At 41.3% G+C, this 15,542-nt stretch overlaps 1 protein-coding gene across 1 annotated transcript; it reads left to right on the plus strand.

Moving 5' to 3' along the window:
- Positions 1-8,644: 8,644 nt before the first annotated feature.
- On the plus strand, positions 8,645-15,355 carry LOC133367652 (vomeronasal type-2 receptor 26-like). Its single transcript, XM_061591748.1, has 4 exons — positions 8,645-8,908; positions 12,089-12,316; positions 13,313-13,439; positions 14,451-15,355. The coding sequence occupies exons 1-4, from the start codon at positions 8,645-8,647 to the stop codon at positions 15,353-15,355; spliced, it is 1,524 nt and encodes a 507-aa protein (XP_061447732.1).
- The last annotated feature ends 187 nt before the right edge of the window (positions 15,356-15,542 follow it).

Below are 15,542 nucleotides of genomic sequence, written 5' to 3' on the forward strand. Positions count from 1 at the left end.
ACAAAATGTTTCCATTTCTGTCTTTTTTAGCTGCTCTGATGTGAATCAAAGGGTACAGTAGCCAAGGTGAGAGTTAAAATTCACTAATAGGCAAAAATCCTTGCAGTTCAACAACATACCTATAGCCAACCAATATTTCTATCAAACTTCAAAAAGCAGGGAAATTGGGCAGCTGCAGTGAATGCACCAGTGGAGCAGGAAACTGAACCTTCTCTCTCAGATATTGTACTGCCCAACAAATCTGTAAAAATGCAAACACCATTTGGGTTGGTCTTTCACAGTCCAATCCACTTCCTGTGTAGCTTGGAAGCATTGGGTAACATACAATTCTGAGCATATGGTGAGTGGTAGCAACACCTGCCATCTCCAAAGATGGAGAATTACATTTTTGAATGTTTGTTGGTGTCCTTCTTACTTTGCGTCTTTCCTGTGTTACTACTGCTCCTACAGAGAATCTAACCTAGAAAATTATATTTCTCTTGCTATTCATCCTAGAAATCTGTCAAATTTATTTTTATTAATTTTATTAATTTATTGATATTATGTATTAATTTATTAATTTTTATTAATTTCAAAGCCTTTTTATTGATCAATGTCATATGATGGTGGAGATAACCTTTTGTGTTTCAAATGGGAGGTTATGTTCTGTTTCTATTTTGGGTGCATTAACAGTTGAATCTGAAACTGCAGTTTAATGTAAAATCAGACTGATTACAATATTGTTGTGAGTTTGGGGAGTTGAGATGGATAATTTCTATGAGTCCCATTCCAGCCTCTGATTTGGAATCCCGCACCTGGGGGTGAGAAATGCTCTGCTGGTCAGATGAGTTTCTTTTGTTAGTCTAATAGAGTGGCCAGGGGTTAATGGATCTCTCAGGTGCACATCAACTGGTAAATGGGCCAGAGAGATCTTCTGTCACTGAAACTCTTCAAGAGAGCCACTGCCCCCCTCCTGGGGCCGAGGACAGACTTGTGTTTTTAGTGTGTCAGAGAAAAGCTGTGAACTGGAGGCAGGCAGAGATGCCTCCTGTAACCCTGATGGAAAAGCTGGATTTATTTATACATTTATTTTAAAAAATTCTATCCCGCTCTCTTTCCAAAGTATTCAGAGCAGCATTTACAAAATAGTCATAAAACAATTGATATTAAACAACAAAGTAAAACAGTATCTCACAATTTAAAAGCAGAACAAAATAAAAAGGTTTTCAGCTGCCGACAAAAAATTAAAAGAGAGGAAGAAAGGCGTATTTCTTGAGGTAAATTATTCCATAAAGTAGGGGCAATCACAGAAAACGTCTTATTTCTGACATTGGACAGATGAATTTGGGAAAAAGGAGGAATGGTGAGGGTCGAGTCTAGGGCCGATCTCAAGAGCCGAGGGGGTTCATAAGAAGAGATCCGGTTAGCTAAATAAGAGGGGCCCAAACCATGTAGCGCTTTAAAAGTTAAAGTTAATATTTTAAATTGTATCCAGTAAGAAACAGGCAGCCAATGAAGTTGTTGAAGGAGTGGTGTAGTGTGGGCTTGCCAGTTAGTTCCTGTTATCATTAAAACTGATGCTCTTTGCACCATTCTAAGTTGTTGCAGTATTCTTTCGGGGAGCCCAATATAAAGAGAATTGCAATAATCTAGACGAGAAGTGATCAACACATGGGTCACTTTAGCTAGATCAGCAGTCTCCAGAAATGGGCGAAGTTGACGAACTAATTTTAATTGGGTAAAGGCACTTCTAGAGACTGCAGAGACCTGTGCCTCCAAAGTCAAGGCTGAGTCCAGGAGGACTGCTGATGCCCCTCCATCCTAAACTCAGGTTGGAATGTGTGTAAATAAACAAACCATATTTCATAAAAACACTACAGTCTCTGCTGACCACTGTTCGCATTTTGTAGGGCAGTACAATATATCAGAGAGGAGGTCAGGTCTCTTGCTCCCCTGGTGCATTCACTATAGCTGCAAAATTTCCCTACTTTTTAAAATTCGATAGAAATATCTGTTGGCTATAGGTACGTTCTCAAACTGCAAGGGGTTTTTTGTTTTTGTTTTTTGGGGGCCTATTAGTGGATTTCTCTGCTTTTTAATCCGGGAGGTAAGATATAGGATCCTGTGCAAGTTTGCTGAGAATGAATCGATCATGTGCATGCTTATTGAGTTCAATGGGATTTACTACCCTGCAATGCTTAGGATAGGTGAATATGACCATGGGGGATGGGGAGGGGAGGAGGAGGAAGGGGAAGAGGGCAAAGAGGAGGAGAGGGATGGGAGCAGGTAGGATGGGGAGCTGAGGAATTGGGCAGGTTTGATTTACATGCTGAGTGAGTTCAGTGGGATTTATTGCCATGCAACCATGCATAGGATAGGTAAAACTGGGGGAGAAGGGGAAGAGGAGGGGAGGGAGGGAGGGCTGGAGTGGCCAGGGCAGGAGGAAGAAGGAAGAGGGGAGGGGGGAGGAAGGGAGGAGGAAGGGAGAGGAGAGGGGAATGAGGGGAAAGGCAGGTCTGATCATTTGCATGGTTATTGGGTTCAATAGGTTTTACTCCCATGCAATCATGGTTAGGAGAGGTAAAACTGACCATGGGGGGGAGGAGGAGGGAGAGGGGAAAGGAGAGGGAAGGAGGAAGTGAGTTGAGAGGGGAGGGGGAGGGGAGGGGAAGGAGGGAATTGGAAGGGGAGGGGAAGGCCAAAGGAAGGTGGGAAAGAAAGTGGGAGGGAAGGACAAGAGGAAGGGGATAGGATGGAAGAGGAGGAGGGGAGGGCAGGTTTGATCATTTGCATGCTTTCTGAGTTCAGTGAGATTTACTCCTGTGCAATCATGCTTAGAACAGGTGAAACTGACCAGGTGAAGGGCAAGGAGGAGAGGAGAAAGGCAGGAGGGGGGGAAGGGAGGAGATTGGGTGGGTGGGTACTGAGCAGAGGAAAAGCCCCTTTCCTTTCCAAAAGGAAAACACTGTAAACAGTATCATTCTTTTTCAGCTTTCCCCCCACCTTTTTATTCTACAGCAGGCACATGTAGTCTCCCATCCAAATTTAAACTAAAACTGTCCCTGGCCACATCCACACCAGACGTTTATTGCACTTTAGACAGTCATGGGTACAACACCCTTTCATTCTAACCAGAACAGCTAAGAAAGATGGAGGCCAAAATACTTTGCTTTAAAACATTAGTATTTCTATTTTTTCAGTAATACATGAATTTAATGATTAACTGCATCCTTCTGGGATCAATAACAAATGGTGATATATCTATACCTATGTTTCTTTTAATGACAATTGAATGAAATTTGCAGTGAAAGTAGCTCCTTTTTAGTATATGAAACTGGACAACCTCTAGAGCAGCCTTTCCCAACCAGTGCCAATGGCTGAGGCTGATGGGAGTTGTGGTCCAACAACATCTGGAGGCACACTGGTTGGGGAAAGGCTGCGAGAAATAGGGATTTTTGTGCAGGGAGCCTTTACAATTTGCTCTTTAAAAAACATCATTATTTAGGATGAGCAGAATCAGATGGAATTTGAAGACATGGTAGCCCTTTTGAGAGGATTAAACGTACTAAAATTCAGAAGGATAGCTGCAAGGATGTCCTTTACAATTTGGAGTTATTAAAACAAATTTCTCTTAATCTTCCCTATTGTTTCGTGGTTTGTTTGCATGACAGTGGAAAATGTTATAGAGATGCCTCTAGGTAAGAACCTGACAAATTTCTGAAGGACATGTGCAGAGTGTTGGTGTAGTTTTTTGACAGGCACCATTAAAATTAATTTTGAGGATGATGAAAAACAGCTTCTGCTGCTAAAGTTTTTTGGTTAGTTTAGCATCTCTCTTAGAAATGCTCGTAAGTCAGGGTGTCTCCAGACAGTCACTAATTTTTCAGGAGGAACTCATGCACATACTGGTACTTTAGGTTTGTACAATAAAAGTGGATTAAAGGGCTCTTAGTTGTCTTGGTATAACAAATCCACTTTAAAAAAGAATTGAATGTTTTGCAGTTTGGAAAGTGATAGGGAAATTCACTGAAAAGTGTGGGATGAATGAGTGACAAATGAAAAGATATATAAAAACCCTGCAAGCAAATTAGAATGAATACCCAATAAAGACCAGATATAATCTAACCTCTGTGTAAGCTTTGTGCAAGCAAATCAGGATGAATGCTTAATGAAGTGGTTCTCTGGATAAGCCCTAAGCATCTTGCAGGATTTCAAAGCAATGGCTGGAGGAACTGGGAAGTTATGATGAATTAAAAACTATTTTAAATGAGAGAGGATGTGTTTTGTGTATGTGTGTGTGTGTGTGTGTTTTCTCCACCAAAGTTATAAAAAGAAACTATAAGTAGTTCATCCTTTATGGAGTAGATGGATGATGCATTGGGAAAATACATGAAAGTGAACACTATAGAGCTTGTTCACATTGCGTAGTGCAAGGAGATCCTTTAATGTCTGAGGTGCTTTTAAAAAGAGATTCCCTTCCCCCCTTTTATAAGATGTTTTCTGTGATCTTTGTTGCGACTGTGTTACAGACACACACAGGGTAAGATTATTGCTTCATCCAGTGATAAAACTCCCAGTTAGTCCTCACACTCAAATATTCTTGGAAGCCCTGTTGTCTGTACTGCCACCGACACACAATCACAAATTGCAGTGAAAATACAGAATCGACATCTAGCATCTTCTGTATCCTTCCTAAAAGCACTGTGAGTAGAAGTGAAAAGGAGAGCCCTGATAAAGTTATTCTCTGGTTGAATGCTAGGCCCGTGAGTCACAACATTTCCCCTCCACATCTTTTCCTCCCCCTCTCCTAGCACTTGTGTTTTCATTATATGGGATGCTTGGGGTGAAATGTTCCATTTTTTTCAGGAGGCAATGGCTGTCTTTGCTTCCAAATTGATCACAAGGCTTTCAGAGGACCTAGACTTGATTTAGAGCAAGCCTGATTCATCTTAGACATCTCCTGAATCTCTCCAAACAAGCATAATTTGGCCTGGGATACAGGATTAATCTAAATCTGATCCATATCCAGAATTTACAGACACAAACGGTTGTATCCATGGTTATACTCAGAGTAGACTCACTGAAAAGAATAAGACTAAGTTAATCATGTTCATTAATTGCCATGGGTCTTTTCTGTGAGTATGACTAAGATATAACCCTGACACATGTATACAACCATACTTTGGGCGGATTGCTGTTCTTGGTATATAAGGGAATTGACAAATACAGTTTATTAAGCCCGAAAATGATCCCAAGGCATTTAAACCATTTAGTTCTTGATGGGAGGAATATCTATTTCAGATAATTCTTCAGTATATTATCTTCTATGGTTCTAAGGTTCACCTCAGGGTTGACATAAGAACATAAGAACATAAGAAGAGCCTGCTGGATCAGGCCAGTGGCCCATCTAGTCCAGCATCCTGTTCTCACAGTGGCCAACCAGGTGCCTGGGGGAAGCCCGCAAGCAGGACCCGAGTGCAAGAACACTCTCCCCTCCTGAGGCTTCCAGCAACTGGTTTTCAGAAGCATGCTGCCTCTGACTAGGGTGGCACAGCACAGCCATCATGGCTAGTAGCCATTGATAGCCCTGTCCTCCTAAACTTCTTTTAAAGCCATCCAAGCTGGTGGCCATTACTGCATCTTGTGGGAGCAAATGCCATAGTTTAACTATGCGCTGAGTAAAGAAGTACTTCCTTTTGTCTGTCCTGAATCTTCCAACATTCAGCTTCTTTGAATGTCCACGAGTTCTAGTATTATGAGAGAGAGAGAACTTTTCTCTATCCACTTTCTCAATGCCATGCATAATTTTATACACTTCTATCATGTCTCCTCTGACCCGCCTTTTCTCTAAACTAAAAAGCCCCAAATGCTGCAACCTTTCCTCATAAGGGAGTCGCTCCATCCCCTTGATCATTCTGGTTGCCCTCTTCTGAACCTTTTCCAACTCTATAATATCCTTTCTGAAATGAGGTGACCAGAACTGTACACAGTATTCCAAATGCGGACGCACCATAGATTTATACAACGGCATTATGATATCGGCTGTTTTATTTTCAATACCTTTCCTAATTATCGCTAGCATGGAATTTGCCTTTTTCACAGCTGCCGCACACTGGGTCGACATTTTCATCGTGCTGTCCACTACAACTCCGAGGTCTCTCTCCTGGTCGGTCACCACCAGTTCAGACCCCATGAGCGTATATGTGAAATTAAGATTTTTTGCTCCAATATGCATAATTTTACACTTGTTTATATTGAATTGCATTTGCCATTATTCCGCCCATTCACACAGTTTGGAGAGGTCTTTTTGGAGCTCTTCACAATCCCTTTTTGTTTTAACAACCCTGAACAATTTAGTGTCGTCAGCAAACTTTGCCACTTCACTGCTCACTCCTAATTCTAGGTCATTAATGAACAAGTTGAAAAGTACAGGTCCCAATACCGATCCTTGAGGGACTCCACTTTCTACAGCCCTCCATTGGGAGAACTGTCCGTTTATTCCTACTCTCTGCTTTCTGCTTCTTAACCAATTCCTTATCCACAAGAGGACCTCTCCTCTTATTCCATGACTGCTAAGCTTCCTCAGAAGTCTTTGGTGAGGTACCTTGTCAAACGCTTTTTGAAAGTCTAAGTACACTATGTCCACTGGATCACCTCTATCTATATGCTTGTTGACACTCTCCAAGAATTCTAATAGGTTACTGAGACAGGACTTCCCTTGCAGAAGCCATGCTGGCTCTGCTTCAGCAAGGCTTGTTCTTCTATGTGCTTAGTTAATCTAGCTTTAATTATACTTTCTACCAGTTTTCCAGGGACAGAAGTTAAGCTAACTGGCCTGTAATTTCCGGGATCCCCTCTGGATCCCTTTTTGAAGATTGGCGTTACATTTGCCACTTTCCAGTCCTCAGGCACGGAGGAGGACCGAAGGGACAAGTTACATATTTTAGTTAGCAGATCAGCAATTTCACCTTTGAGTTCTTTGAGAACTCTCGGGTGGATGCCATCCGGGCCCGGTGATTTGTCAGTTTTTATATTGTCCATTAAGCCTAGAACTTCCTCTCTCGTTACCACTATTTGTCTCAGTTCCTCAGAATCCCTTCCTGCAAATGTTAGTTCAGGTTCAGGGATCTGCCCTATATCTTCCACTGCGAAGACAGATGCAAAGAATTCATTTAGCTTCTCTGCAATCTCCTTATCGTTCTTTAGTACACCTTTGACTCCCTTATCATCCAAGGGTCCAATTGTCTCCCTAGATGGTCTCCTGCTTTGAATGTATTTATAGAATTTGTTGTTGTTGGTTTTTATGTTCTTAGCAATGTGCTCCTCAAATTCTTTTTTAGCATCCCTTATTGTCTTCTTGCATTTCTTTTGCCAGAGTTTGTGTTCTTTTTTATTTTCTTCATTCGGACAACACTTCCATTTTCTGAAGGAAGACTTTTTGCCTCTAAGTGCTTCCTTGACTTTGCTCGTTAACCATGCTGGCATCTTCTTGGCCCTGGCGGTACCTTTTCTGATCTGCGGTATGCACTCCAGTTGAGCTTCTAATATAGAGTTTTTAAACAACTTCCAAGCATTTTTGAGTGATGTGAGCCTCTGGACTTTGTTTTTCAGCTTTCTTTTTACCAATCCCCTCATTTTTGTGAAGTTTCCTCTTTTGAAGTCAAATGTGACCGTGTTGGATTTTCTTGGCAATTGGCCAGTTACATGTATGTTTAATTTAATAGCACTGTGGTCACTGCTCCCAATCAGTTCAACAACACTTACATCTCGCACCAGGTCCCGGTCCCCATTGAGGATTAAGTCCAGGGTTGCCATCCCTCTGGTCAGTTCCATGACCAACTGGTCTAGGGAATAGTCATTTAGAATATCTAGAAACTTTGCTTCTTTGTCATGACTGGAACACATATGCAGCCAGTCTATGACCGGGTAGTTGAAGTCACCCATTACTACCACATTTCCTAGTTTGGATGCTTCCTCAATTTCATATCTCATCTCAAGGTCTCCCTGAGCATTTTGATCAGGGGGACGATAGATCGTTCCCAGTATTAAATCCCTCCTGGGGCATGGTATCACCACCCACAACGATTCTGTGGAGGAGACTGCCTCTTTTGGGGTTTCGAGCTTGCTGGATTCAATGCCTTCTTTCACGTATAGAGCGACTCCACCACCAATACGTCCTTCCCTGTCCTTCCGATATAGTTTATATCCAGGGATAACCGTATCCCACTGGTTTTCTCCATTCCACCAGGTCTCCGTTATGCTCACTATATCAATGCTCTCCTCTAAGACCAAGCACTCCAGTTCTCCCATCTTGGTTCGGAGGCTCCTAGCATTAGCGTACAGGCACTTGTAAGCAGTGTCTCTCTTCAAGTGTCTTTGGCACTTGTGGTTTGGCCTGTGGTAATTTTGCTCTTCTGAATTTATATCCTGTGCCCCTGCTCTCACAATGCCTACTTCTAGGCCTACCCCTTTTAAAATTTCATCATTTCTTTGGTTTTTATCCCAGGGGGTAGGTTTATTCCGAACCGGACCTTTCTCAGCTCCTGTCGGGAGCATTTGAATTAATGATGATGACATGTACAAATGCATTTCTGTTATTGTGGCTGTTTTATTAAACACCTGTAATCCTTATTACAGTTCAGTGCCTAAGAACTACCAGCATATAATGGCCTTAACATTTGCTGTGAAAGAGATCAATGAGAATCCCACAATCTTGTCAAATATATCTCTGGGATTCCACATCCTCAATAGCTACTTGACTGCAAGAATGGCCTGTAAAGCCACTCTGAGCATCCTTTCATCAAAACAGAGGTTTGTCCCCAACTTCAGGTGTCACAAGCAGAACAATCTGATAGCAATCATTGGAGGATGTTTCTCTGAGATCTCTGTCAATGTGGCTGTCATTTCAGCGATCTACAAGACTCCACAGGTAAGCTTTGTGCATGAGCGTATGGAGCTTTCACAGTTGTGCCATACCACTTGATTTTAGGAAACTATTTGACAAAGTTCCTCATGATGCTTTGATAATCAAATTGATTAAATGCAGGCTTCATGATGATAGCAGATTGTGGACTCACAGCACATTGGAAAATTTTATGCAAGGATTGCCCATCAGTTACTAGGAATATGCCCTCCAATCTGATTTGGGCCCCAATTTGGTGATTCAAATTGGCCCCAACCCACCCTGGGATAGTATAGCCTCATCCTTCATCCTGCTCCTACCAAATACTTCACATCACATGGATGGAGGTTTTGAGTGGGTCGGTAAATGTGCCTATCTTGGGACATTTTCAACTTTTTCTCAGTGACTTACATGAAGGGGTAGAGAATATCTTTATCAAATTTTCAGATATGGTAAAATTAGAAGGGATTGCTAACATCCCAGGAGACAGGAATACTATTTAAGATGACCTTGATTTAAATTTACATAAATAATTTCAACAAAGGCAAATGTTTATTCAAAAATTGCATTCAGTAATACATGTGCAAATGATCTCAGAATCACAATTGATCAAAAGCTAATCTTAAATCAGTAGTGAAATGAAGCATAGTGAGACTCTATAACAGAAAGGAGCTGGAGAAGGCCACAAAGAAACCAAGAAGCTGAACTGGAGAGTTTGGATTCCTAAGTATTAGCTTAGTAAAGTGGAACAGTCCAGAATAAGTCTGCCTATTGGTCTTTTAACTCTCTAAATCAAACTTTTTTTAAAAAAAAATGTGGAGTAGGGGTCCCTAAGATTTTTTCCCCTGAATCTGTTAAATGTTTACCTCTGAGCAAAAGCACACATTATTTTGGAAATAATTGGTCTAAGGCCTTGTTAGTCACTCCATACCAGAAAGCCATAACATTCTAACCCAAAATAGGGATATAATTGGGCCAATTCAAGCCCAAATAGCATAAAAGCTGTTAGTGGAAACAGACCAGGATGGGGGCGGGCAGAAGCTCTTGTTGATAGTTATGAAGTTAAGCAGGGACTGCTTTGGACAGTTTGCTTGCTTCCTTTCCCAGGGCAAGAAAGGTTGTCAGGATTATAGAATAGAGGTTCTATGGAGAAAAGTTGAAGGAACAGGGAGTCTTAATCCTGGAAAAGAGCAAATTAAGAAAGGGACATTATAGCATTTCTCAAATTCCAAAATGCCTGTAACACAGAAGAAGATGAAAGCTTTTTCTATGGAACCCCAAAGGACAGGACTAGATTTTGTGATGTGTAGGCTACCTCTAGAGGTCTTAAACAGAGGTTAGGGAAAAATCTGTTGGGAATGGTCTAATTCTGGATTTCCAGCATCACACAGAGTGTGGGTCTAGATGAGCTACAGAACCCACTGCACCTCTCTACTTCTAAGATATAACATTCCATCCAAAAATATCCAAATACATTTTATTTCGGCTTACCTATGGATCATTTTTGCCACTACAAGGTTCCAAAATGCTATTCCCATTTTTGTACCAAATGGTACCCACTGAAGCCCACCAGCAAGTGGGAGTTGTACGATTACTTCAGTATTTTGGATGGACATGGGTTGGGGTTGGGGCTGTGGATGATGACAAAGGGGACCGGTTCTTACAGACAATGGTCCCTATGCTTTCCCAGAATGGAATCTGTTATGCCTTCATAAAGAGACTGCCAAAGTGGAATTATGTAGATAATATGATAGATGTGCTTTTACAGCACTGGAAAACCTATGAAGTTATCATTCAGATGAAAGCCAGTGTATTCTTTATCGATGGAGAACCTCCGTCCTTTCAGATTGTGAGGATATTTCTGTTTTTAGCATCCCATTTGGATTTGCCTCCTCTCAGTAAAGTGTGGATTATTACATCCCACTGGGAGTTCACATCAGTGTCCTTTCAAAAGACTTAGGATATGCAAATATTCCATGGTTCCATATCCTTCACTGCTCACTCAAATCAGGTTATTACACATTTTATTTCAGCTCACTTATGGTTCATTTTTGCCACTACAAAATTCCAAACTACTATTCCCGTTTTTGTACCAAATGGTTCCCACCGAAGCCCACCAGCAAATGGGACTTGTGCGGTTACTTCAGCATTTCGGATGGAAGTGGGTTGGGGTTGGGGCTGTGGATGATGACAGAGGGGACCGGTTCTTACAGACAATGGTCCCTATGCTTTCCCAGAATGGAATCTGTTATTCCTTCATAGTAAGAATGCCAAAATGGAATTATGTGGATAAGTTAATAGATTTGTTTATACATCACTGGCAAACCTATGAAGTTATCTTTGAGAAAAAAGCCAATGTATTCTTTATATATGGAGAACCTCCATCCTTTCAGATTGTGAGGATATTTCTGTTTTTAGCATCCCATATGGATTTGCCTCCTCTCAGTAAAGTGTGGATTGTTACATCCCACTGGGATTTCACATCAGTGTCCTTTCAAAAGACTTGGGATATGCAAATGTTCCATGGTTCCATATCCTTCACTGCTCACTCAAATCAACCATTAGGATTCCAAAAGTTTATTAAGAGGATAAGACCTTCCTGGTCCAAAAGAGATGGTTTTATCCAGGACTTCTGGAAGCAGGCATTCAGCTGTTCAATAAAAATCTCAAAGGAGCCGGAGGAAGATGAAGAGAAGACTTGCACTGGGGAGGAGAAACTGGAGAGCATTCCTGGTGTTTTGTTTGAAATTAAGATGACTGGCCACAGCTACAGTATCTACAATGCTGTCTATGCTGTGGCACATGCTTTGCAGGCCATATACGAAAACATCTTTAAACACAGAAGGCTGTTTAAAGATTGGAGATTAGTATTTCAGAATTTGCAACCATGGCAGGTAATTGCAATTCAATACATGATCCAGAAGTAAATGGAAACTTTGACCTCTCTAAAAAAGTTCCATCAAAATCGTTTTGTTTTTATTTTTGTTTTGTTGCTGGCATTTATAAATCCAATTGGATAATCAATGGACAATATAAAATAGTGCCTTTGAAATTCAGACAAATGAAGGAAATTGCCAGCTAGAAATATAGAGTCAGCACATGTACTGTACAAAAATAAATTAAAAGAGTATGGCAAGCCATTGTGAAGCTCATTGAAATAGTTTGAAGACGTAGGTATCCCTTTCTTGATATTCTCTTTGAATTTAGGTCCATCCCTTTCTAAGGCACATCATATTCAACAACAGTGCTGGAGACACAGTGAGCTTTGATGACAATGGAGAATTCGTTGCAGGTTTTGATGTTACAAATTGGCTGATGTTTCCCAATGGCTCTGTGGTCAGAGTAAAGGTTGGAAGACTGGAACCTCAGGCTCCTCCAGGCAAAGAGCTAACCATCCATGATGATCATATTGTGTGGCATCAAAGCTTTAATCAGGTGAGGTACTGAACATGATCATACACAGAAACAGTGAACATGAGGACAGCTGTACACGTAATCTATACTGACATTTTTGAAGAGTTAATCCATCTATTTACTTTTACATTCACCACATGTACAATCATTCACACAAACGTCTGTGCATGTGTATAGGCTCCTTGTGCCTGTATACAGAATAACATGTGAACAGCCCTATAGCAACAAAATATTGAGCATAGAAGGGAGAAAATGTCAATTAGGCTAGTTCATCATTCTGTCTGTTCTTCAGATACTGAATTATGCTGGCTAGCATTCTTGAAAAATACCCCCAAAGTCTATAGATTCTGCCTTTCTTTCTAAAGATAGAAAGACTGATGATACCCAATTTGAGGCTTCACATGCATTATCTCATATTCCTGAGATGGTCTAGGTTTATTTCTGGCTTCATTATTTCATCTTTATTTTTTAAAAAGGTCACAGAAGGAAACCATGCCCCCAACAATTGCTCTTTTGTAACCATTTTATGTCAAAAGAGACAGTTTTGGTGGTTTCTTATAACATGGTATTTCAATCCCTCTTTAATCCTGCTAAAAAGTCAGACTCTCTTCATGCTTCCTAAACTAGGTGTCTTCTGCAAAGGTCCTTTATCATCTTGCTACTTATTTCTGTGTTCCAGGCATAAGGGCAATGGTCATCCCCACTGTCCGTCATCGAACCAATTCAACGGATTAATGAAGCTGAATTCTTATTAGGTGTGGAGTGAGCGCTCTGCAGAGGTTTTGACTTTATACATTTCTTTTCTTTTGTAAATCATCTCTGTAGAGAAGAACATTTGCTCAGACAGTATCCCACACCATCACCAATTATGGTTTTCCTTTTGAAGCGAACTTCAGCGGAGAGACAGTACTATCACACTGTGTAATCTGAAACTCACCCCAGTATTTGCTGACCTGCACTCTGGGGGGGGGGGAGAAACCTCTCTTGTTGGTAATCATCTTTCATGTTTCTGTGCAGGTGCTGCCAGTTTCTACGTGCAATGACAACTGCTATCCTGGCTCCAGCAGGAAAAAGAAGGAAGGAGAGAAATTTTGCTGCTATGACTGTGCTCCATGTCCGGAAGGGAGGATCTCACACCAAAAGGGTGGGAGGCATAATGCAAAGAAACATAAAGCAATTTCTATAACAAAATATATTATTTATTTATGTATTTATCTATTCAGAGTATGTTTGGGAATTAGGTGTGTGACCTGTTCTGGGGGGGATTGCACTCCCCCTGAAGGAACAGGTTCATTGTCTGGGCATATTCCTGGATTCCAACTTGTCACCGGAGTCTCAAGTGGCCTCTGTGGCTACAGTATTTATGCACAGCTTAGGCTGATGCATCAGATATGGTTGTGACTGGCCTAGAATAGCCTGGTCTCAGTTGTCCATGTTCTGGTAACCTCCCATCTGGACTACTACAATGTTCTGTATGGGGGGGCTGCCATTGAAGATGATCTAGAAGCTGCAAGATATGGTCTGAAGATGGTCTGGAGGCTGCAGAATTCTGCTAGTGGAGAATGTGGCTGCTAGGCTGATAAGTGGGGCTTCCCATGGGTTCATGTGAATGGTATCCATCGCAGCCTCTTCCCCATTATCAACCATCTTCAACCCTAGAATTGGCAGGTGAGGCCTTGGTGGTGGTGACATCATTGGGCGTAAACCAGTTGGCACTGACCTGTGGCAGGACCTTTTCAGTGGATATGTCTGCCTTGGTGAAGTGTGTGTATCTTCCTCATTAATGATTTCCAGAATGATACTGTTCCTGGCAACCATAAGTGAATGTTCCTAATTGTTTTATATTATTGATATGTTTGCCACCGTGGGCTTCTTCAGAAGAACAGGCAGGATATAAATTGAATAAATAGCAATAACTATCTGTTGCACAAATACAATGGTAGTTTATTTTTTTAAAGTATATACATAAATAAAGATTTTTAATCAATGTTTAAAGAAAGACTCTGGCTAATGTTTGGCTGCCAGGTAAAATAACTGCAAGAGTACAAAAGGATGCATTCTCACTAGTTTTTATAACAGTCTTCCTTAGAGAGATGTTGTTCAACATTAAGAAATACTTAAAATGCTGTTCCTCTTCTGTGTTCTTCTTTTAAAGATATGGACGCCTGCATCAATTGTCCAGAAGAAGAGTATCCAAATGAGGATCAAACTCAGTGCATTCCAAGAGTTCTAATTTACCTTTCATACAAAGAAGATTTAGGGATCATCTTAGTTATCATGGTTATTTTTTTATCATTCCTCACCACTTTAGTCCTTCGAACTTTTGTGAAGCACAAGGACACTCCCATTGTCAAAGCCAACAACCGGACCCTCACCTACATCCTCCTCATTTCCCTCCTCCTTTGCTTCCTCTGCTCATTGTTGTTCATTGGACAGCCTGGAAATATGACCTGTCTTCTGCGACAAACAGCCTTTGGCATTATCTTCTCTTTGGCCCTTTCCTCTGTGTTGGCAAAGACCATCACTGTGATTCTGGCATTCATGGCAACCAAACCACGATCCAGGATGAGGAAATGGGTGGGGAAAGGACTGGCAAATTATATTGTCCTTTCCTGCACCTTTATTCAAGCAGGGATTTGTGTTATTTGGTTGAGTACTTCACCTCCATTCCCAGATAAGGACATGCACTCATTGCATGGTAAAATCATTCTGGAATGTAATGAGAGTTCAGCCACCATGTTTTATTGTGTCTTGGGTTACATGGGCTCCCTGGCCTTAATCAGCTTCCTTGTGGCTTTCCTCGCAAGGAAGTTACCTGACAGTTTCAATGAGGCCAAATTCATCACTTTCAGCATGCTGGTGTTTTGCAGTGTCTGGTTGTCTTTTGTTCCAACCTACCTGAGCACCAAAGGAAAATACATGGTGGCTGTGGAGATCTTCTCTATCTTGGCCTCCAGTGCTGGATTACTGGGCTGCATCTTTTGCCCTAAATGTTACATCATTGTACTGAGGCCAGAGCTGAACAACAGGGAGCAGCTGAGGAGGAGAGAAAAGGAATGAAAGAATATAAGTCTGTCTCTTAATTTTATTCTTATATACATATATATTACATTGGAAATGCTAATTATAGGGATGTCATCAGAATTGCAGCATGGGTGCTTGCTTCAGCAAACATATTGGCTCAAATTCTTGTGAGCAGACTTGAACCAGGCACAACCCACCTCAAGTTGTCTGCCTGCCTTGAATC

This window comes from Rhineura floridana, chromosome 11 (genome assembly GCF_030035675.1).
Source record: "Rhineura floridana isolate rRhiFlo1 chromosome 11, rRhiFlo1.hap2, whole genome shotgun sequence".
NCBI classification, from domain to species: domain Eukaryota; kingdom Metazoa; phylum Chordata; class Lepidosauria; order Squamata; family Rhineuridae; genus Rhineura; species Rhineura floridana.